The sequence below is a fragment of the Aquarana catesbeiana genome, linkage group LG10 (genome assembly GCF_042186555.1).
Source record: "Aquarana catesbeiana isolate 2022-GZ linkage group LG10, ASM4218655v1, whole genome shotgun sequence".
Taxonomy (NCBI): Eukaryota; Metazoa; Chordata; class Amphibia; order Anura; family Ranidae; genus Aquarana; species Aquarana catesbeiana.
The window spans coordinates 111,961,183-111,985,030 of NC_133333.1; the positions used below are offsets into that span (position 1 = coordinate 111,961,183).

At 45.0% G+C, this 23,848-nt stretch overlaps 1 protein-coding gene across 1 annotated transcript; it reads right to left on the reverse strand.

Moving 5' to 3' along the window:
* Window positions 1-1,998: 1,998 nt before the first annotated feature.
* LOC141110813 (large ribosomal subunit protein mL43-like) lies at window positions 1,999-19,508 on the reverse strand. The gene is made up of 3 exons (XM_073602451.1): window positions 19,248-19,508; window positions 12,552-12,658; window positions 1,999-2,575 (listed from the first exon to the last, which is right to left on the reverse strand). Exons 1-3 carry the CDS (start codon window positions 19,376-19,378, stop codon window positions 2,343-2,345), a joined length of 471 nt encoding a protein of 156 aa, XP_073458552.1. The 5' UTR covers window positions 19,379-19,508; the 3' UTR covers window positions 1,999-2,342.
* Between the last annotated feature and the right edge of the window lie 4,340 nt (window positions 19,509-23,848).

Below are 23,848 nucleotides of genomic sequence, written 5' to 3' on the forward strand. Positions count from 1 at the left end.
CCACCGGGCTTGCTTTTCCATCCTTATGGTCCACACGCAAGGAGGATAGCCGCCAAAGTGCCCCCCCCCCCCACAACTGCTGTCCCTTTAGGGAGCTGCAAGGTTAGGCTGTGTCCTGCTCTGTCCAGTCAGTATATACACATGGGGGGGGGGGGGGGGCAATGCCGTACGTTCCTCATTCCCATGAGGTGGTTTAGGCAGACATTCACCATAGTAAACTGGTGCCTCCTCGAAGGGAGGATGTGGGCGCCTGCTCCTGCTGACTCTCAGCCTTTCCTTCTGGGTAAGAACGCGGGTCGTTCAGGCGGTGCCCTCCCCAGCAGCCCACGCGAGCTACCAGGGACCCAGGAGTCAGGGGATACGATCCCCCTGGAAAGAACCGACGGCCAGCACCCCCGTCTGAACGGACGTCCGGACAGGTAAGGGGGGAGACAGGATAAAGGCCCCTGAAGTTCTGGGGACACCACTGTACCCAGGGGCCTTCAGCTCTCAGGGGGGCTTTCCCAGTTTCTGCTGCCCCCCCCATGAGGAAAGGATAGGGGAACCCCCCCGGGAAGGATAAATATATCCCGCCAGACCCAGAGGCTTCCCAGGCATTTGGTCCGGCTCCCAGGGGGAGACCACCAGCCCCAGGCTTCGGTCACTTGGAAAAAAACAAACAGTTTCGCCGTGTAGGGAGAAACACAATCAAAAACTGAGGATCAGTGGGAAGGGTGTGGACTTAAAACAGCTGTTGATTGATTGTGTTTCCTGTGGGGAGGAGCCTCTCATCTCTCAGGTGTGCCGTCCTGGAAGATGACTTGAGAAACTACAGTTTATTAGCATTAAAATTCATGAATATTTTACTAAAAATTGGGTTATATAAAGATGTTACCGTAGGCTGATTAATCAAATGCCTAACATGTCACGCTTTAAAAGTGCACACACTCATGGAATGGCGCCAAAGTTCAGGACTTTAAAATCTCCATAGGTTACGCTTTAAAAATATTTACAGGTTACCAGTTTAAAGTTAGAGGTCTAGTGCTAGAATTATTGCTCTCACTATAAACGTTCGCAGTGATGCCTCACATGTGGTGTGAACGCCGTTTACATATGCAGGTGCTTCTGCATGTGAGCATGGGGGTTCTTTAATGTCACACTTTTTTTTTTCACTTTTATTCCTATTACAAAAAATTTAAACATCCCTTGTAATAGAAATGAGGCATGATAGGTCCTCTTTATGGAGACATCTGGGATCAGAGACATCTCTACCCTGAAAAACATGATTTAAAAAAAAAAAAACAATCAATCTCTGCTTTCCAGGGGAAAAAAAAAACAGTCAATGTTTACATTTGTCAGAGCCGGTAATGAAGTCATGACATCACTTCCGGCCTCTCAGGGTCATAGAGATGACCGGGGACCATCCGGTCCATGCCAAGCTATATGGTAAACCAGCGCCACCATCAGATCTTTAGCTTCCCAATCACATTGGAGGGGAGGGGGAAATGTCTGGTTGAAAACAAACAGATCTGGATGATTCCTGTAGCCATTATCCAGATATCACCATTTCAACCTAAGAAACGTCATATGACATCCTACGGGCGGGTAGTGGTTAAAGATACCTTTTTATATGAACTGTGCAGAATGGACTCCCAATTATGTGACTGCTGAGAGCTAATCCCAGGATACAGAACCCACAATGCTTCATGGACATTAAATTCCACTTAAAGGGTGGCAGGGATGCCATTGTTAAAACATGCAAATCCATCAGCTATGATTGAATTTTGTGCAGGAATAATTTGTTTAGTGTATTAAGCTATTGTGCATATTCTTCAATATTTTTAGCTTGCAGTCACCACCACAATCTGTACACTGCAAATAGCAAATATTGCTTGGAGATGTCATTGAAACTCAAATCTAGAAAGTCTGAGTTGGCATTGGTTGAATGCCAGCACAGCAGGCTCAGATTATTTGTATGGCAAAATTAATTTGCATAAATGCATACTATATAACACACACTGTATTATGAACATTTTATTATACACAAACATGCCTGTAACATTATGCATTCAACATTTTAGTCCAGTTGTACAAAAGTAGACAGGCACAGAGGTATTCTTGAGAACAGTAGGCATTATCTGTCTATTCTTTTACATATCCCTGTGCTACTAGACTCTCTGCTATCTGTCCAAAAGCACCTTTTTCACAGAGATGTCCTAAAAGAGTGGAAATTCTCTAAGTGCATTAACCTGCTCATGGCTGTTTCCACCCCAGGAAAGCCCAAACTAAGTGTCACTTGCAAGGATTAGGCTGTGTATAGACCAGTTCTATAAGAAATGACAATATTCTGTTAAGGTTAATATTTATGGCTGGGATTCAGCCTGTTGGCTAACAGCATCAAACAAGTGTATGTTTATGGAAGATGGTTTGTTGGTAAAGGGGTGCCACTGTCCCTGAATGCTGGGGTTGTCTGTGTGTTGAGGTTTCCTGATGCGGATGATCTCCAGACCAGACTGGTTGGCCATTTTCTGCACCAGCTCTGTTATTTGCTCTGCAGTTTTGCTGTTAATGGCTTCTTCTCTGACAGTCCCATTCACTAAAAGAAGGAACAAAAGCATTCAATATTTATTCTAGAACAATATTCATCTGATTGCATGGACTTGCCACATACAACAATGAGTCTTGAAATTTAAAACTGTCTGTTATACCAAAGGCACAAGATTGAATCATTAAGATTTCCACTGTCATATTCCAGTTGGTGGTTACAATGCAGTCAGGACAGATTTTTTTTTTAATCAGAAATAAAGTTTAGAATATAAACAACCATACAGGAGGTTACATTCAGAAAATGTGGTGCAATTAGCATCAAACAGAAAACAAAACTAAACCAGAAAAGGAAGAAAAACTTTGTCTGACATGCTGTAGTGGTATTGACATTAATTTATGCGGCTTAATACAAGTGAGGCATAGCTTCATATGTTCACAGTGGGTGCAGATAGGGGAGCCATGTAGTGGGCAGACATAGCGAGCTAACAAAATGCATTCAAACTTAGTCCGTACAAGTGGAGGAATCATCAACCCATCTATTCCAAATCTTGTGGAATTTACCCAGGCATCCTCGATGACAGTAGAGGACTCTTATATGGGAGGGTGAGGTTGACAGCCCTTTTCCATTGCTGTATGGTAGGGGAGGTGGCTCTAAGCCACAGACGGGCTATCTGCATTCTAGCTGTAAATTAGTGTTTCCCGTAGAAATGTTGACAAATATTTCTCCTCCTCCAAGTAGACATTGGCGTGGGCATAACGTCAGAGGAGAGCCCATGCAGTCGTGGAGAAATTTAACAACTTGCGACCAGTACTGTTGAATAGGTGGGCAGGTCCAAATTAAGTGATAGAAGGTACTGTCTGCGTTTCCGCATCTGGGACGTCGGGTTGGTATCTTGCTTATACTTGCATAAGCGAGATGGAGTGAGGTATGATCTGTGGAGAATATAGAGGTGAGTAAGGCGGTCTGAAAGTTTAGGGGATACTCTTTTGCAAGAACTCAAAATTTCCTCCCATTCTTCATCCTCCAACCCCCCCAGATCCCCCTCCCATTTTGATTTTAGTTGGTATGCATGTGAGGTGACCGATGGCAGAAGAAGTTGATTATATAGTGTGGAGATTAGTTTCTTAGGGTCCTCGCCGAGGATCACACCTGCCAGGGTAACTGACTCTAGATTAGGGACTGAGGCTCCGAATTGGGACTGGAGGGCATGGCGGACCTGGAGGAAGCGGAAGAACATATGGTTGGGGAGGTTGAACTCTTCCTCTTCTCACCCCAGCAATTAGTTGGGATAGAAATATAATTCTCCCGGTTACCCACATCTTATGATCGGGGATAGTCATCAATTCAGGTAGTTAAGGGTTATCCCAGAGCAGCGTGTGGGCATGTAGGGGGGCAGCCCCGATGATGGTTTGCGATATTTGACAAGTTTTACAGTCGTGGGTTAGCATAGGGCATCTATGACTTGAGCGGGAGGGACCCCAATGCCTGCAAAAGAGTATCTGGAAGGGGTGGGCCACAACATCAGTAGCCGATATGCACACCAATGTAGAATAGCGGAGCTTGTCATGTCAGTTGAGGTAATAAAAGTTGGATAGCTGAGAAGCTATATAGTACATTGCTAGATCGGGAAGGGCAGTGCCCCCTAAATGTACAGGACGCCATGACAGCTTGTGCCTGGAGGAGCCCCACACAAACGTGTTAAGGATAGATTCCATAGATCTGAATATGTGGGCAGGAATGTATAGAGGGGAGTGCCAGAATAAGTAAAGTAATTTGGGAAAAAGAATCATTTATCTAAGTTAATGCGGCCCATAATTCCAAGGGGGAGTCTGGACCAGACTTGGGTTTTATTTTTAAGGAGGTTGTAAATCGGTTCTATAGTAAGGGGTGCGTATTCGGTAAGGGAACGTGAGCACTGTATGCCTAAGTATTTGAAATTGCTAGTTCTCACCAAGGGGAGGGCCACCTCTTCAGCCGTGGGGACAGAGAGGTCTATGGGGAGGATCTGAGATTTGGCCCAATTAATTTGCAGTCCTGAAGAGGTGCCGAACCACTGGATCAGGTGTAATGCCGCTGTCAAGGAGGGACCTGCATCCTCTAAATATAAGAGCATATCATCTGCATAGAGGTTGAGCACCTCGGTCACCTGTCCCAAGCGGAGGCCTTTAATGTCAGGATGTGCCCTAATGGTGATAGCTAGAGGCTCTACAGTTAGTGCGTATAGCAAAGGGGATATGGGGCATCCTTGGCAGGTACCGCGGGTCAGGGGGAAAGGATCGGATGTCTTGCCGTTGACCTGGATCCGGGCGGTGGGAGCCTGGTAAAGGAGTTGGAGCCACCTGATGAATTTAGGACCGAAGCCGAATCTGTGGAGACATTCCCACAGGTAGCCCCATTCCACTGAATCAAATGCCTTAGCGGCATCCAGGCTAACCACCACCCTGGACCCAACATTGTCGTGCGTGGCTTGAAGATTCATAAACAATCTCCTGAGGTTAAATGCTGTGTTTTTGTTAGGCATAAAGCCGGTCTGATCGGCATGGATAAGGCTTAATATCACTTTATTGAGTCTTAGGGCAAGAATTTTAGCTAATATTTTTACGTCTAATTGTAGGAGGGAGATGGGGCGATATGATTCAGGGTATAAGGGGTCCTCCCCTGGTTTCGGGATGAGGACGATAAGGGCTTCACCCATGGAGCGTGGGAGGATGCCTGAATCAAAAATATGGGAATAAAGGACCTGTAGCTTGGGGAGAATAACCTCTTGAAATTGGGAATAAAACTAAAAGCTTTATTTGGGGATCAGTAAGGGAAGGAAAGTCTATGCTCTGCAGAAAGGAACACAGTTTGTTCAGGGAGCAGTTGGTCTTTGAGGTGTATAGGTCAGAATAGAAATCGCCTGAATTCTTGAGCTACCTGTGCAGGATCTGTAAGCATGGATCCAGACTCCAAGCGGAGTTGAACCACCACAAGGGGGCTATGAGCCAATTGGGCCATGCATGCCAGTAGTTTCCCAGCCCACTCGCCATGCTCAAATGTTTTTTGTTTGCTAAAGAATATGCCTCTTTTGGCTTTTTCGAAGTGTAGATGGTCTGTGAGCCTAGATTGTTGATGAAGTTGGGTGCAATTGGAGGGCGAGGGGTCTGCAAGGAAAACCTGCTCAAGGGAGCCAAGTCTTCCCTCAGCCTGCTGCAGGATTAATTTAGAGGAGGCCTTGTGTCTGTTCACCCTTATAGAAAGGATTGGGCGGGCATGTAGTTTGAATGCCTCCCACACCAACCCAACAGAAGCTGATCCCGCATTGGAGAGAAGGTAGTGGGTCCATTTACGCTGTATGGCCTCCAAGTCCGTGAGGAGTGTGAGCCAGAATGGGTTTAGCCTCCATATGCGAGTCAGAGGGACGGAGGGTGATCCAATAGTGTGAATGATCTGATAAAACCCTGGCTCCGAACCCCGCTTCAAGGAGGTCCAGGACCAGGGTAGGGGAGATCAAAATCATAAGTCAGGACAGATTTAAAGTGCAACTTTTGTCAGAAAATGAAATCCTGCTAGATCACTTCAGGCTGGCCCCCATTAAAAATAAGTGTCTATACTGTTTAACATCCAGTAATACATTGTCTCACCCTGCTCTGCACATGCTCAGTTGCTCTCTTTTTTAGGCACTACTGAGTTTGTAGAGGCTGACAGCCTTAAAGCAGAATTAAACCCTCCTATTCTTTACAGCCAAGGAAGCTGCTTCTGTTTGATCTGCAACTGCCATGGTACTGCACATGTGATCAGTTCTAACACCAGCCATAGTTTGGTTGAGGACACAAGCAAATGTGACCGTTAGCAATTCGAAGAATGTAACTTTTTTTTTTTTAAAACCATTAAATGTATGGGTTTGGGTGCCCTTGCAGGACGTTATAAAAAGTCCTGCAAGCAGCATCTTTGGGGCAGGTTGGGAGCGCTGTAAACAGCTCTCCCAAAATGCCCCTGCTCATTGTAATTAATAGGCAGCTCTTCCAAAGCGCCACAAAATGGGACTTAATACTTTTTTTTTTTTTTTTAAGTTAAAATCCACGGCGCTGTAGTGTGAAAGGGGTCTTACAGCACACACTTTTGGCAGTGTGATCGATGTACGTTCTTACTAAATATTTATAGGTAATGTCCTGCTTTTTAAAGGATGTTTATTATGAGGCACACAAGGTGGTAGCCATTGCTGATGCTGACCTGGAACAAGCAGGGCAGCAATCAGAAATTTTGGGGCCTGACCACCAACATTCCTCAGGGCCCGCCCACTGTCCATTCCACCGAATCCGCCCACTGGCCATCCCGAGTCCTTTGGTGCACCCACTTTTATTTTAACACTATTTTAATGCTGGACGTAGATGGGGATGCATTGTGGAGAGGGATGGATGGTGCTGAGCGTAGATGGGGATGTATTGTGGAGAGGGATGGATGGATGGTGCTGAGCGTAGATGGGGATGTATTGTGGAGAGGGATGGATGGATGGTGCTGGGTGTGGATGGGGATGCATTGTGGAGAGGGATGGATGAATAGATGGTGCTGGATGGGGATGCATGGTGGAGAGGGATGGATGAAGATGATTAAGTTGCATTGTGAAAATGGATGAGGATGACTCTGGGTGGGGATAAGTTACAGGTACATAATGAAGAGGTTCTAAACAATGTAACTCATTTCCACCCAGAGCCATCCTCATCTATTTTCTACAATTCAACTCAATCATGCCAGCTTGCTAGCACAGGGGCACAGCAGCACACACACAACTTTTGTGACTTACCCTCCATGCTGCTCTCTGGTATCTGCAATGCATGCACCTGATAGGGCTAAGGGCTGGGTCACCGTGCTGACCACACCCCCTGACCTTGTCCTGGCCAATCACAGTGTAAACTAACCCAGCAGCAGGCAGTCGGCTCTGCCTCAGCAGGGAAAGAAGGGGAGCTAGTGCTGCCCGCGATCACGGGTGGGGGGGGGGGGGGGGGAGGATGCGATTGAAAGGAGGCTTCTTTCTCTATAGCGGCCGGGGGGGTGCAGTTGATAGATAAATGTGCTGCTGTGTTGTAGGTGGAGTGGGCCCTGGCCAGCTGGGCCCCTTGGGACACTCGGGCCCCTTACTTCAGTACTGCCTGTACCCCCCTGATGGCGGCCCTGGGAACAAGTAAACTGATGTAAAACTATCTATTTTCCCTGACTTATCTGCTATAAGCGCGAAATACAACAGTAAACTGTAGCCCATTTGGAATAAATTCTGTTGACAACCCTTTACTTTGTCACCTAAAACCTACTGTACAGTTCTCCCTGGTACTTGCAGACAACTTTTGTAACAAGCTGTTACGAAAAACAGTTTTAAATTATTTTTGCAAAATCCAACTGCATTACCATCTTAAATGCCTGTGTACACTGTTCCAAAATTGTGACTTGGATATCACGCAGGGCTGTTCCCTGGGACAATGCTAGATGACTAAATGTCCAATCACCAGTGCTCGTCACACAACTATGTGATGCTGGTCATCAAATTAAACCTGCTTTTCCAGGCATGCACAAACCACAGGTTTAGTTCAGGGTAGTGATAACATACTTGTGTTAAAAAAACAAACACACATGCTTTCAATAACAACACAACTAATAAAGCCCAGTTAAACCTTTGTTTTCTATTACTGTGATGCAGTCAGGTGGACTAAAAATGAAAGCATGCTTCTGATGTTTTTAGTTGTCAACGCTGCAGCCCATGCTGAACTCCCCAGTGCCTCACACAGAGTACAGAAGTCCACATATCCAGTATCTGACATGCACCTGTCCAGTCACAACTACTGTGCTCCAATTGACAATACTCACACTCCCTGACTATTGTTGATTGGAGCATTGTGTAGAACTGCTGGAGATCCACACCACTGTGCTGTGCGAGAGCAGAGACCCAATCTTCAGCGTGCTGCCAGCTTAAGGCTCCATTCACACCAATGCATTTTTTGATGCATTTTGCATAAACGCAGGGACATTTTTTAACATGGGTTCCTATGGAACATGTTCACATCAATGCATTTTTGTGCCTCTGCATTTTTGGAAAGGGTCGGGGACTTTTTTTTCCCACAAAATGCAGCGTTCTGCATGTAATATAATTCAGTGGATATGTAAACTGGCGCTGTTCAGAGGTGTCAAACTTCAATGAATCCTGTGATAAAAAATATATATAATCTATATGTGAAAATGGGGTATACGTTATGACCTAAATTAGGCAATACAAATACTCCTATTGTAGTAAGATGTGTATACAAAAATAAATATGAATCATATGTAAAAATACAGCAAAGTGTAAAATATGCCCACAAAGTCCGTGAGCAATAGTGCAAAATATAAGATGACATGTGTTGTATCCAAAAATACACCTAAAATGATGTGTGCTATTTCCAAACATGCATAAATTAGTCCCAAAAAAATCACGACCTTTTAAATCCAAAAGAAAACAGATTTAGATAGTAAGTGTGTAGTTTGAAATGAATAACAGTCTATACAAAGTGATCAGTGCGGTGTAAAATAAAGTGACTGCTAGTGCTCCCCTCCTTCAGTATCCCCCTCTTATGTCTGCACTCACCAGAGCGCCTTACCCCTGCAGGGGTAATAGTTGTATCCAACTAGAAATATCCCCCGTGCCGAGATTTCCCTCTGGTTCACACAGCTCTGATGTGGTCTTCAATCACCTTCCACCTCAATAATGCGACTTTAAAAAAATCAACGGGCATCCAAATGTATATAGGAAAAGATGGAACCTCATAGCGTGAATCCGTAGAACAAGGTGTTTACTATATTAAAACGTTTATAGTTTAAAAAACTAGAAGGAGCGAGCGAGCCCCCCCCCCCCCCCCCCCCCCCCCGAACCATACCAGGCCGCATGCCCTCAACATGGGGGGATGGGTGCTTTGGGGCAGTGGGGGCTCTGTGTCTCCCACCCCAAAGCACCTCGCCCCCATGTTGATGGAGACAAGGGCCACTTCCCGACAACCCTTACCCGCTGGTTGTCGGGGTCTGCGGGCGGGGGGCTTATCGGAATCTGGAAGCCCCCTTTAACAAGGGGGCCCCCAGGTCCTGCCCCCCCCATGTGAATGAGTATGGGGCTTCCTCCTCCATCTTCTCCCGCATCTTTATCCTCCGGTCTTCTCCTCCCCCTGCTTCTTCTTCTGTCTTCTTTGTCCGGTGTTCTTCTTCCTCTGCCGACGACCCTCCTCCGATTCAGCGCCCTGCTGATCTGTCGGCGCGATGTCCTACATTTTTAAATAACGATGGGGGCGTGGCAATCGGATTATGTCATCCAGAGGCCACACCCCCTTGTGACATCACCGCCCGGGGCATGATGGGTCCATGGCCTCCGGATGACGTAATCCGATTGCCACGCCTCCATCTTTATTTAAGAAATGCAGGACATCGGCGCCGACGGATCAGCGGGATGCAGAATCGGAGGAGGGTCGTCGGCTGGAGCGGCGGCAGAGGAAGAAGAACACCGGACAAAGACGGAAGAAGAAGCAAGGGGAGAAGGAGAAGACCGGAGGAAGAATCGGAGAAGAAGAAGATGTTTAATAAAAGACTTGTCAAAAATGGTCTACTATATTTTTTTAACACTACACTACTTTTTTTAGTGAATGGGTAGGGGTACAATGTACCCCATACTCATTCACATGGGGGGGGGGGGCGGTATCTGGGGGCCACCTTGTTAAAGGGGGCTTCCAGATTCCGATAAGCCCCCCGCCCGCAGACCCTGGCAACCACCGGGGCAAGGGTTGTCGGGAAGAGGCCCTTGTCCCTATCAACATGGGGCAAGGTGCTTTGGGGTGGGGGGCGCAGAGGGCACGTTGAGGGAATGCGGCCCCCTATGGTTCAGGAGGTGGGGGGGTGATCACTTGTCCTCTCCCTTTCCTGACCTGCCGGGCTGCATGCTCGGATAAGGGTCTGGTATGGATTTTGGGGGGACCCCCACGCAATTTTTTTAAAATTTTGGTGTTTGGGGGTCCCCCCCGCATCCATACTAGACCCAAGGGCCTGGTATGGACCTGGGGGGGGGACCCCACGCTGTTTTTTTCTCTTGATTTTTTTTTTAGCCAGCAATTTTTTTTTTTACATTCAGTGGGAAGCCCGCTGACAACTGATGACTCATCGGTTGTTAAGGACGCAGTGGCTGGCTTCCCGCCCCCCTCAGCAACCAGCTATATACAGTGTAAAAAAAACCCCACAAAATCGCAGTAAAAACGAGTGTCCAAAAACGAGGCAGGCACTGCAGAAACGCTAAAAAGCAACATGCATAGATGTGCATCGAGCCTTATGCCGCGTACACACGACCGGACTTTTTGGCATCAAAGGTCTGACGGAACAAATCCGTCGGACAATTCGATCGTGTGTGGGCTTCATCGGACCTTTTCTGTCTAAAAATCCGACGGACCTTAGAAATAGAACAAGTTTCAAATCTTTCCGACGGACTCGATTCCTATAGAAAAATCCATTCATCTGTATGCTAGTCCGACGGACCAAAAACGACGCAAGGGCAGCTATTGGCTACTGGCTATGAACTTCCTTATTCTAGTCCGGTCATACGTCATCACGTTCGAAAGGATCGGACTTTGGTGTGATCGTGTGTAGGCAAGTCAAATCGGAACTCCGTTGAAAAGTCCTTCGGAGTTCAGTCTGACGAAAAGTCCGCTCGTGTGTACGCGGCATAAGAGTGGATAGCATGGGCTGCAGCCCATAAAAGCCTAGAACTGCTTGTGACTTTCTCTAGCCACTTCCCGACCGCCGCACGACGATGTACGTCCTAAGTTTGAACGGGGATATCGTTGTTATGGCAGCAGCTAGCTGCCATAACCCCGGTATCCCCGTTTTCGTGCGGCGGCCGGCTTTCAGATAAAAGTGGTCCCTGCGGCGGATTTGCCGCGAGATCACTTTTATCGGTGGCGGGAGAGGGTGCCCTCCGCCGCTTACCGGAGCCGGCGGCGGAGGCGATCGCGTCCTCCTCTGTGGTGTGTCTGGAGACGAGTGAGGCCAAGATAGCGCTCACTCGTCTCCATGACACTGTTGGGCGGAAGCGACGTCAAAACGTCACTTCCGTCCACGCCTCTTAAAGGCATATTTTGCATATTTTTTCAAATGTCATTTTTCTAAATGACTTTTTTTTTTTTTTTTTTTTTTTATTCCATTTTAGTGTAAATATGAGATCTGAGGTCTTTTTGACCCCAGATCTCATATTTAAGAGGTCCTGCCATGCTTTTTTCTATTACAAGGGATGTTTACATTCCTTGTAATAGGAATAAAAGTGACACATTTTTTTTTTTTTTAAACAGTGTAAAAATAAATAAAATATTGTAAATTAAATAATAAAAATAAAAAAAAACATTTTTAAAACCCCCCTGTCCCGACGAGCTTGCGCGCAAAAGCGAACGCATACGCGAGTAGCGCCCGCATATGAAAACGGTGGTCAAACCACACATGTGAGGTATCACAGCGACCGGTAGAGCGAGAGCAATAATTCTAGCCCTAGACCTCCTCTGTAGCGCAAAATATGCAACCTGTAGAATTTTTTAAACGTCGCCTATGGAGATTTTTGAGGGTAAAAGTTTGACGCCATTCCACGAGCGGGCGCAATTTTCAAGCATGACATGTTGGGTATCAATTTACTTGGCGTAACATTATATTTCACAATATAAAAAAAAATTGGGATAACTTTACTGTTGTTTTATTTTTTTATTCAAAAAAGTGAATTTTTTCCAAAAAAAGTGCGCTTATAAGACCGCTGCGCAATTACGGTGCAAAAAAAAGTATTGCAATGACCGCCATTGTATTCTCTAGGGTGTTAGAAGAAAAACCATATATAATGTTTGGGGGTTCTAAGTAATTTTCTAGCAGAAAAACCTGTTTTAAACATGTAAACACCTAAAATCCAAAACGAGGCTGGTCCTTAAGTGGTTAAACTGAATCTGCTAGGATTCATAAGACACCCCTGACTTTTACTGACAGCATAAACAATGTATTTATCAGTACTTACGGTATTCCCCCACCAGTTTGGGTACTCTGCATGGCTTGGGATTCACATACAAAACAACACTGGGATTCTGCTTGGCAAAGTCGATTATCTTTTCTTCAATAAACTCCCTAAAATCAGAGATGGAAAAAATACAGGCAATAAATTGGTTTTCAACTTGTCTCATCCATTATCCAGAACTACCCCAGCCCCCCCAAGGCCCCCCCCCCCGCTTCATAAACTTAAAAGATAAAAAACAGAACTCCTCTATGCAGCAATCTTTTTTTTTTTTTTAATGCTCTGCTCCACCCCACCCACTTCACAGCTTGCGCACTTGTTTTTACAAAGTATCTGAGGTTCTCTACCCCCAAACTGAAAATAAATAAGGGTCACAACCATCCACGCTTCTTTTTTATTCTGCACTGGCTGAAAGGAGTCGTCGGGTGGAGCGAGCAGATCATGACTGATATTTTACCTCAATGATTGACGTTTTGCAGACATTGCATCATCTAAACTAATACATAATGCTTTGGCTAAATGTGATCAGTACCTGATAGAAAACGACATGCTGTGTGTTATTATGTTTGCAGATCACACTTCATAGCATACTACTCAAGAGTTCCACTTCCTACTGATCATGTGAAAGTGGATAATACAGCTCACATTATCACCTTATACATTAAGGGCTCGTTCACACCATCCACACTGAGCTGTACTGATGAACACAATCTCACCGCTAATGCTGGCCATAGATGGGTAGAATTTTGAATAAAAATTCTTGGGAAAAGAATTTAAGAAAAAGTTTGTTAGTTTTTCTAAGCATTAGTGGGTCATACTGATATTTGTTTTTGACCGCAGTGAAGAGGAAGTTCAAAAGGAGCAGTATGGAAAACCTCTCTCGAACAGTAAAGTCTGATTCATTCCAAAATCAAGTGTTAAATGCAAACTAAAACTATCAAGCGACATTTAAACGTTCTAAGACTTTTCACACAAATTTTCCTCGATCTCAAACAATCCTTGACGAGGCTAGGTACCAACGGGATATAACATTTTGTAATTTGCTTCTATTAAAGTTGTGCTGGGCATCCCTTTATATGTCCTGGTTGACCAGTCCTCCTCAGATATTTCTGTTTCTAATTCCACTTCCCATGCCAGTTGATGTGGTGGTGTGGAAATCAGGTGGTATAGCGCTGAGATGCCTCCTCTTGAACCCATATCCCGCATGCATCTTTTCTCCAATATTGTTTATGTTGCGATATCCTCCATTGCTTGTTTGATTGCATGTAAATAATGGCGTTTCTGATGCATGCAAGACACTTCAAAAGGAGGCATTTGAAGGAAATATTCTGGTGGTCTAGGACTTTTTAAAAAAAAAAAATGTGAAATTTTATCCATCTATGGCTCGCTTTATGTAGACATAGAAAACAATTGTTTTCTAGGTGCCTTGTTCATATGACAACACTGTAGTTAGGTGTGGTGTGCTGAACAATAATGTGCTTTTATGCATTGCAACTCACCATGCTACAGACTTGAATGGATTCATTTTGTGAAGCTAACTAAAGTTTAAAAAAAAAAAAGGAACTGTATGATGCATTCACAACAGACACCAGCTTGCAGTGTTTCAGCATGTCAGTTGTGAACAAGCCCAAAGTCAGCTATAATGCTCACTGATAAACAATACTGCATTCATACATAGCAACGCCATACAGTACACTGTCAGCTGCAGAGGAGTTCCAGAGTTCTGCACTTCAGTGTGTAGGAAGAATGGGGATCTTGGCACAACCCTTTCTCATCTGTATAAACAAGATCCTGCACATGCATCAAACTACACACCCTCTGATTTGAGCAACATACCAAATGAAACACAGGTATCTGAGTCCTATGAATCCGTATGCCCAGGGAAGCGGCAGGCTCTGCAGCTAACCCTTTCTCATTCAGATGAAATTGGCTCTATAGAAGAAGTTCTATGCACCACAAAGAACATAGCAGTGACTGACTCCTTCAGCTGCCCTAGGGGAGTGTCCATGACAGTCAGTTGGTCTTGTGGGAAGCGGTGCACAACACGGGAAGTGTACCTGCTGCACTGCCTTTCAATACAAATTCAGAAGCATACGGTGGGGAAACTAAAAAAAAAAAAAAAAATGGGTGAACTTGAGTTCTATTTTAGAAGCGCAGGATTCAGGTTATCAGGTACTACAATCCTCTGATCCTTTTTTTGCCTTTTACCATTTATCGGTGTGTGAATATACACACAAATATGGAAAGAGCCAACATCTCATGCTAACAGACAGGAAAGAAGACATAAGGCAAGTATAGATTTGAATCCTGCTTATTTGGGGCAAAGTATTAGTTTCTGCTGTGTGCACCTATCCCTCCTCTGCTTTAAGGAGTCCACCTTCCAGTTTCATGGCTTCACCTGGGTGACCCACATCACTGTCCCTCAGGCCCGACCACTGTCACATGGGGGCAACAGATTTGAGGGAGTGTTAGACACCATCACTGTCCTGTAATCCGAAGCTTTGGCTGGCTAAAGTACCTGCTTTCTGCCAGCTGTAAGCATGGCGGTTGTTCTACATCATTAGTGACTTCACACAATACATAGTTACATAGTAGGTGAGGTTAAAAAAAGACACAAGTCCAACCGATGTTTGTGATTATATGTCAGTATTACATTGTATATCCCTGTATGTTGTGGTTGTTCAGATGCTTATCTAATAGTTTTTGGAAACTATCGATGCCCCCCGCTGAGACCACCGCCTGTGGAAGGGAATTCCACATCTTTGCCACTCTTACAATAAAGAACCCTCTACATAGTTTAAGGTTAAACCAATTTTCTTCTAATTTTAATGAGTGGTCACAAGTCTTGTTAAACTCCCTTCCGCGACTTAAACTGTCCCCGATGATCAGCAAGATAGTCTTCAGGGGACTGATCAACACAACTTGAACCAGTCAAGTGAGGACTGCAGGACCATGGACTAAGAAAATAAATATTTGGCATTAAATTCCTCTTAGACAAAAAGAGCATTGTATTCTACATATGCTGGGGGGATGTGGCAGTCATTTTGTTTATGGGCAAGGTTGGAGCTCTGCTTTTTAAAGGCTTAGTGCATTTTTCTGATCAGGATTCATGTTAGTCATATTTAAGGTTGTAATATAGTCAAATTCCTGAACCCCCCACCTCAAACTGCCCAGACACCCGAAATGCTTTTCCCTGGAGTGTCTTTTAGATATTTGCATTCAGTGTGGCCATGACTGACGCATCATCCATTCACAAGGACGATATGTGATAGTCAAGACTTCTGCCCCATCTGTCTTGAGGCACAGGGCCATGTGAACTGCACTGGGAGTGATGTCACTCCACTTATAGCCCACTGTGTACTTCCTCCAGACACAGGATAGAAGGTCCTTACCTTTGTATAGACCCGGGATGTAAACAATGCAGAAGGAGCCTGTGCATTAGACCTACAACACACCTGACTGTGCTTGCAATGCTCTGCTGGCTTGAATGCAAAAATTGAATAAATGCTATTTTTTATTTTATTAACATGGGAGCAGGTATTACATTTCTGCAAAATGTTAACCACTTGCCTACTGGGCACTTAAACCCCCTTCCTGCCCAGGCTAATTTTCAACGTTCAGTTCTGTCGCACTTTGAATGAAAATTGCACGGTCATACAACACTGTACCCAAACTAAACTGTATAAAAAATTTTTCACACAAAATAGAGCTTTCTTTTGGTGGTATTTAATCACCACTGGGTTTTTTATTTTTTGCTAAAGAAACAAAAAAAGACCGAAAATTTTGAAATTTATTTTTTTCATAGTTTGTTATAAAATTTTGCAAACAGGTAATTTTTCTCCTTCGCTGATGAGGCGGCACTGAAAGGTGGCACTCATGGGCACTGATTAGCAGCACAGATCGGGACTGATGTCCCTTAACAGACGCTTTATTCTTTGTCCTCGCGCTGATCATGAGGAGAAAAAGAAAAAAATCTGGTAAACGGCTCCTGTTAACTTCCTGATCAGCTGTCATTGGATGATCACGTGGTAAAGGGCCCGCTGTGATTGCCCCTTTACCCTGTTCTGTGATCCGCCAAGTCCAAAGGACTCAGTGATCTCAGTGTGCTCCCCAGGGGGCACATGAGCAGTGCGATCACAAGGGGACATCTATTGGCACCCTCCCGACACTGGAAGCTCGCACTGTAGCCGTCATTCAGCTATAGTATGGTCGGAAAGTGGTTAAAAAGTGAGACTTGCTAGTAGTTTAGGTATACATGGACACTATAGGAGACTGCAATACTGCAACAAGTGACACATCCTGTTATTTTGTTTGATTAATATATACACCAACCAGCCATAACATTACGACCGCCCACCATAACCTTTCAAGGAATAGACTCCACTAGATCTCTAAGACCCCATTCACACAGGGGCAACACGACTTGCAGGTCGCCTCAGCGAGGCGACCTGCAAACGACTGCCCGGGCGACTTGCAAAACGACTTCTGTATAGAAGTCTATGCAAGTCGCCCCCGAAGTCGTACAGGAACCTTTTTCTAAGTCGGAGCGACTTGCGTCGCTCCCCTTAGAACGGTTCCATAGCACAGAACGGGAGGCGACTTGTCAGGCGGTCCCTGTGTGAATGGGCTCTTAAGGTATGCTGTGGTATCTGGCACCAGGCCACCAGTAGCATACAAGTCCTGTAAGTTGTGAGGTGGGGCCTCCATGGATCAGAACTGTTTTTCTAGCACATCCCACAGTAGCTCAATTCGATTGAAATCTGGAGAATTTGGAGGCCAAGTCAACATCTCAAACGTTGTGTCCTTCTAACCATTCTTGAATTCATCAGACCAGGCTGTCCATGGACCAATTCTGATGCTCATGTGCCCATGGTAGACGCTTTTGGCTGTGGGCATGGGTCAGCATGGGCACCCTGACCGGTCTGCGACTATGCAGCCCCATACACAACAGACTGCGATGCACTGTGTATTCTGACACCTTTATCTGAAACCAGCATTAAAGGTTAAGTTCACCTTTGGAACATGGAACAGCAGGTGGAAATTCTCTCCCCGCATCTGCTGTCACAATTTAAAAACAATACGGCCATGATGGGCTCTGTCCACACAGCTTTGTCATTCAGAGTCCTGTTAATGAACTACAAGTACAGTCAGCTACCGCAGGTGATGGCTTGTAGTTCTCAATGAACTGCGAGGCAACTGGTGAGCGTTCTTGTAGTTCATTGGTTTTTCCTGCTATTCAGTAACTGCCTGTCTGTATCAGAGGTACAGCCAGACAGATTACTGACAGTCTGCAGAAGCCTAGCCTTCCTTGCACCCATGATCTTCTGAAGGGAGGTGCATTGCCTTACAGGCTGTAGAGTAAAAAAAATAATAAAGGCACATTTATTTTACCTGTAAAAAGATGCATTTATTTATTTTTACTAGGAGCCTGCAAAGCATTGCACCCACGATCAGCATATCACAGATTTAATGCCGCGCTCTTGCAGACTGTCAGTATAAGCCGTCTGCTCATACCTTTAGCCAATGAACTACCTAGAGCGCTCAACAGTGCCCTGGTAGTTCATTGAGGACTACAAGCTGACGAGGCAGTCGGTACTTGTTGTGGTCACATTCACAGATCTCTGAATAAATGAAATGACACAGCCGGGTGGGTGGAGCCCCGCATGGCCACCTTTTTTTAAATTGTGACAGCGAGGGGGGGGGGAGGGGAGAAGATCCCTCCACTCTCTGTTACAACAGAGGATCAGGAAAGGAGTGCGGAGGCTGCTGCAACAATAACATAATACACCCTGAATATGGGTGTAATGTTTTACGAAAGATGAACGTGTCCTTTAACTTTTTCAGCAATTTGAGCTACAGTGGCTATTCTATTGGATCAAACTACACAAGCCAGTCTTCATTCCCCATCTGCATTAAATGAGCCTTGGCTGGCCATGATCCTGTCGCCAGTTTTCCTTCCTTGGACCACTTTTGGTCAGTCCTGCCCACGGCATATCGGGAATATCCCACAAGAGCTGCAGTTTCAGGGTTGCTCTGACCCAGTCATTTAATTATTACAATTTGGCCCTTGTGAAAATCACTAAAACCCTTAGTGCCGGTTCACACAGGGGCGACTTGTCAGGCGACCTAGCCGCCTGACAAGTCGCCTCCCGTTCTGTACAATGAATAGGAGCGATGCAAGTCGCTCCGACTTAGAAAAAGGTTCCTGTACGACTTTGGGGGCGACTTGCATAGACTTCTATACAGAAGTCGTTTTGCAAGTCGCCGTGGCAGTCGTGTGCAGGTCACCTCAGTGAGGCGACCTGCAAGTCGTGCCGCCCCTGTGTGAACCGGGGCTTACTCTTGTCCAATTTTTCTGCTTTCAAACAAATCAACTTCAGGAACAACATGTTCACTTGCTGTCTAATCTACCCCACTCACTTTTACATGCTATTCTAATGAGATAATAATTCGTGTTACTCACATCACCTGTCAGTGGTCATCATGTTATGGCTGATAGGAGGAGTATAATGTTGGGTTATATGGTGAGGAAGGTGTGAGTGTCAGAACAGAAGTAATTCTAGAGTGCAGCAGATACATCCACTGATGTGCACAGAGTAATAGAACATATATATTATATATACAGAGAAGTATGATGTGTAAGCCCTGGGCACTCCTCCACATGTACTATGACCCCCCCCCAGGGTGCACACAGCGGGTTACCTGGCTCCCCGGGAAGGCTGGGCATCCTTGCTGAAGGTAAGGGTGAGTCTCTTGAGCTGGCACACATATCTACCCACTCCATTCTGCAGGACACTCTTCAGGAAGCGGCTGGGGGTACCTCGGGCTGTCATGGTGATCGAGCGCCTCTCCTTCGCAGGGGTGACCTGGCAACAACTATCAGCATGTCACACCGCCGCCATGTTGTGTAATGGCAAGTCACTAGTTCCTCTGTAGACCAGTGTTCCGTCAGATTTGGCGACCCGTCGGAAATGGTAACGGAAGTGACGTTCCGTCGCCGCCATCTTGCTACACCCCGCACTGCTCCACAGTAAGGATACACCGAGAAGGGGGCAAGCGGACATCTTGTTACACCCACCTGAGTTTTGCATTTCACAGTTATTTTTACCAGAAAACGGAGCTTATAAGGTGAAATACAGTATTTAGAAATCGGACGGACTGTTTAGATGTTGAATTTTAAAAGCAGCGGCAAACCTGCTGATCTCACAGTTTTGCTAATGTGACAGAACAACGCTTCTTTTATAATTCAACATGCAAACAGTCCGATGGATTTCCAAATACTGTATTTCACCATATATGCTTAGTTTACTGTTATAAATAACTGAGAAATGCAAAACTCCGGTGGGTGTAACAAGATGTCCACTTGCCCCTGTAACTACATATTCGGCGACCCATCGCAGTTTGCTACGGAAGTGACGTTCCGTCACCGCCATCTTGATACACTCCAAACTCGTCCACAGTACGGATACACTAAGAAGGGGGAAAGCGGACATGTTGTTACACCCACCGGAGTTTTGCATTTTACACGTATTTATAACAGTAAAGTGAGTTTCTATAGTGAAATACAGTACTTAGAACTCCATCTGACTGCTTAGATGTTGCATTTTAAAAGCAGCGAACTTCTGTCAGATTAGCAAACCTGTGAGATGAGCAGGGTTGCCGCTGCTTTTTAAATTCAAGATCTAAGTAGTCAGACGGAGTTGTAAGCACTGTATTTCACTATATAAACTCACTTTACTGTTATAAATACACGTAAAATGCAAAGCTCCGGTGGGTGTAACAACATGTCCGCTTTCCCCCTTCTTAGTGTATCCTTACTGTGGACGAGTGTGGGGTGTAGCAAGATGGCGGCGACGTGACGTAACGTCACGTCCATAGCAAACTGCGATGGGTCGCCGAATATGTTGTTACACCCCCTTCTCGGTGTATCGTTACTGTGGAGGAGTGCGGGGTGTAGCAAGATGGCAACGAAACTTAATTTCTGTTACCAATTCTGATGGGTCGCCTAATCTGACAGAACACCCCCCTAGAGCGTTGTAATAGAACTTGAAAATCCCTGAGTACATCAAGTGCCTGTGTGCACGCTCCCGCTTCTCAGGCCCGCACTGCGTATGTTCAATATGCTCCACTAGCTGGGGAGTCTGAGTTTTCTACAGGCCAGGCGTCGGGGAACTGCTATAGCTAGAAATGAGTGATGTGCTTCTATTGGTACTTCAATGTATATGATGGTCCAGTAATATTGCTTTTTTTATGTCAGTGCCAAGAAAACCTTAGTGGGGACGAATTCAGAAACATTCAAATCCTAGTAATGATTGTGCATCTGCTGAATTAAAGGAGAAGTATGGCCAAAGCTATTTAGGTTATACCTCTCCTATGGTTCACAGGAGGGCAGTTCAGCAGATGTCACTCAGCCGGTCAGGATCCGCCCACAAGCTTGGACTGGCACCTGGCCCAGTCTGTCAGTGATCCGCCGAGAGCCTGAGCCAGCCCCTCCTGCCCCCTCCACAGCCCTGCACTCCAGTGATCACTGGAGGGGAGAGCAGAAAGCCGATGACTGATAGTCCTGACTCTCTGCTCAGAGTGGAGGGGAGAACTGAGCGATCAGCAGTGTTTGATCACTCAGTTCTCAATGCAGAGGCGGAGGGGAACAGATGCAGCATCGGATTGATGGTGCATCTAGCTAGGTAAGTGTAAATGTTTATTTTTTATTTTTTAAATCCCAAACTTCTCTTTTAATGCTCTATTTCATTGATGCAACCCGTGTTTTGCAAGTAGAGCAGCGCGTTCAGAGGGCTGTCCTAACCATAGAAACACTAGTAAAAAAGTCCAGGATCCTGCTTTTAAGATCACCCTGCATGGAATCGCATACCGCTGCAGCACCATGTGGTTTTGTGTGTGAAAATCACAGGAGTTTTCCTGATTCATATCGTGCCACTAAGAATTAATGGCACCCCTGTACATTGACTAAAGAGCAGCATTCCCAACCCATACAAGTGTCAAACTAACTCATAGAGCACAGTGCAGGCTCAACAAATTGATAAGAGAAAACATTAAAGAAACATAAACCTAATCCGAGGGTTGGAGCAATTTGAGGGTCTAAGGGTTAAGGGGGAGGAGAGAGGGGGGGTTGCCCTTTTTTTTTGGTGGGGGAGGGGGAGAATAATTGTACATTGTAAAAATATAATATGGATATTGCAGTGAGAGTTTTATTGCTTGTATCTTGTTTGCATAATAAAAGAGAGAATAAACAAAAAAGAAACATAAACCAGCGGGAAAAAAAAAACGTAGACCCCAGCGTTCAATTGCTTCCTATAGGCTCTCTAGAGATGTCCTTGGGTCTTACTACAGGATTCCTGGAAAGTTAAAGATCCCAGAACAGGAAATGCTCCAGCTCTGTGCTACAGTACATTCTGGTAGGATTTGGGATTCTCAGTTTTTTGTTAGAATATTAGGAGGAAGGACACCTTAGCCCTATTGTGAATAGTTTATTTTCTCAATGGAGATTCTTTGCTACATCACTTCTTGATCATCACCCAGATTCCACTGGATTGGGCACTGCAGGGCTAGCCTGGAAGTGACCTTCAGGCACTGGATTGCACATTGGGCTCTTCTTGTTATTTCATAACACGTTATAACAGAGCACTTTCCCAAGTCTAGAGCTGCTGGCATTGACTTCAGTGCTTGCCCTGTCCCCAAAGACTCAGGCCGGGTTCACACTATGTACGACCACAGGGCACAGCAGGGTGTTCGGTGCGTCCCAGTTTCAGGTCCAAATTTTTGCCTGAAATCAGAAACTGTGCCTAACGCTGTAAGTGGGCCAATTGGGCTGAGCTCCAAGAGCGCATTGTTTGTACCACTGCATGCCTTTGAATTCCTCACTTTCCATTGGTTTTACTGAAGAGGTTAATGCTGAAGGCCTGAGTGCTGACATTATCGGTTGGGTGGAGTGTCACACGTTCTCTTTTCTGTCATTCAACAATGGGTAAACTGTTCCTGCAAAGGGCTACAAGGAACTTTAATCTCCAGTCTGTATCTACTCCAAAGACAGGCTGGTAGGTTTATTGGCTTCTGTCTAAACTGGCCTTTGTATGTATATGTATGAATGTGAGTTAGAGACTTTAGATTGTAAGATCCTTTGAGGGCAGGAACTGATGTAAATGTACAATATATTTGTAAAGTGCTGCGTAAATTGTCGGTGCTATATAAATACCTTAAATAAATAGTATATACTGCCCATCTACAGTAATTTCCAGCCATCTAAACCTTACTGACTGGCTGTCAGGGTTGTGAGTACCTGAGGCCTTACCTCATACCCTGAACTTAGCTGCTCCACTGCAACATGTCCATTGGTACAGTATAGAAGGCATGGCTACCCCCGGCTCAAACTACCATACCTGCTCCAGGAGTGTTTGTTCTATACCTTCTAAAAAGGAACCAACACCTACAATTAGGTTACCCCAGGATTAGGTCCACCTAGAGATGGGAGGCCAGGGAAAAAACAGTTTCTTTACAAAGCCGTTTTTTTGCTGGAAAAAAAAAAAAAAAAAAAAAAGGAGGGGGTGGAATATGTTACAGAACCAGCTCTTGAGGGAGCCTATGCCACATTTTAATAACTCTGAAGCCTGTTACACACGATCAGATTATCAGACAAATTTTCGTCAGGTTTTTTGTTGCATGCTAGTCTCAATATTGAAAGTGAAGCGGTTACTCAACATATGAAAATTCTCGTACGACCGAATTCAACTTCAGAAGTGATGTAATGTGTTAAATTGTTTTGTATGTATTCTTTCGTTTCTGAGCATGCGTAGTCTTGCTCTTACGATTTTTTTCGGACAAAAACTGTACTGATTAAACGAAAATCGGACATTGTGTTCACATACAACAAAAATTTTATAGCCTGCACATCCAGTTTTTGCAACCCGAAAATTCAGAATCAGCTGTTGAAAGTACCATACTAGCGATCCAAAAGTCAGCAGATGGTTCATCGGATGAAAATTTACTTCAGATTTTCTTATCGCGTGTATGGGCCTTTACTGTGAAGAAACCTTTACAAATTTGGAGATTAAATCTCTTCCTCTGTGATGACCATAAAGTGAATAACTCAACACCAAGTTCATTATATGGCCCACTTCTGTGAGCTCCTCCATACCTCTGATCAGTTTGGTTCAATACAATAAGTAATATATCTATCATGGTATTCAAACTATATAATATAAAGGCCTTAATGAAAGATCTGAGACTTTATGTGAAGTCTTAAATTATTGCAACTTCCTGCAGGCTCAGCTGAAGTCAGACAAGCAAAT

Excerpts from the sequence above, each read along its gene's own strand:
- LOC141110813 (XM_073602451.1), bottom strand. The coding sequence starts at position 19,378 with ATGACAGCCCGAGGTACCCCCAGCCGCTTCCTGAAGAGTGTCCTGCAG. Across the intron at positions 12,659-19,247 it reads CAGCCTTCCCGGGGAGCCAG|GGAGTTTATTGAAGAAAAGA; the intron begins GTAACCCGCTGT and ends CTCTGATTTTAG. Across the intron at positions 2,576-12,551 it reads CAAACTGGTGGGGGAATACC|TGAATGGGACTGTCAGAGAA; the intron begins GTAAGTACTGAT and ends TCCTTCTTTTAG.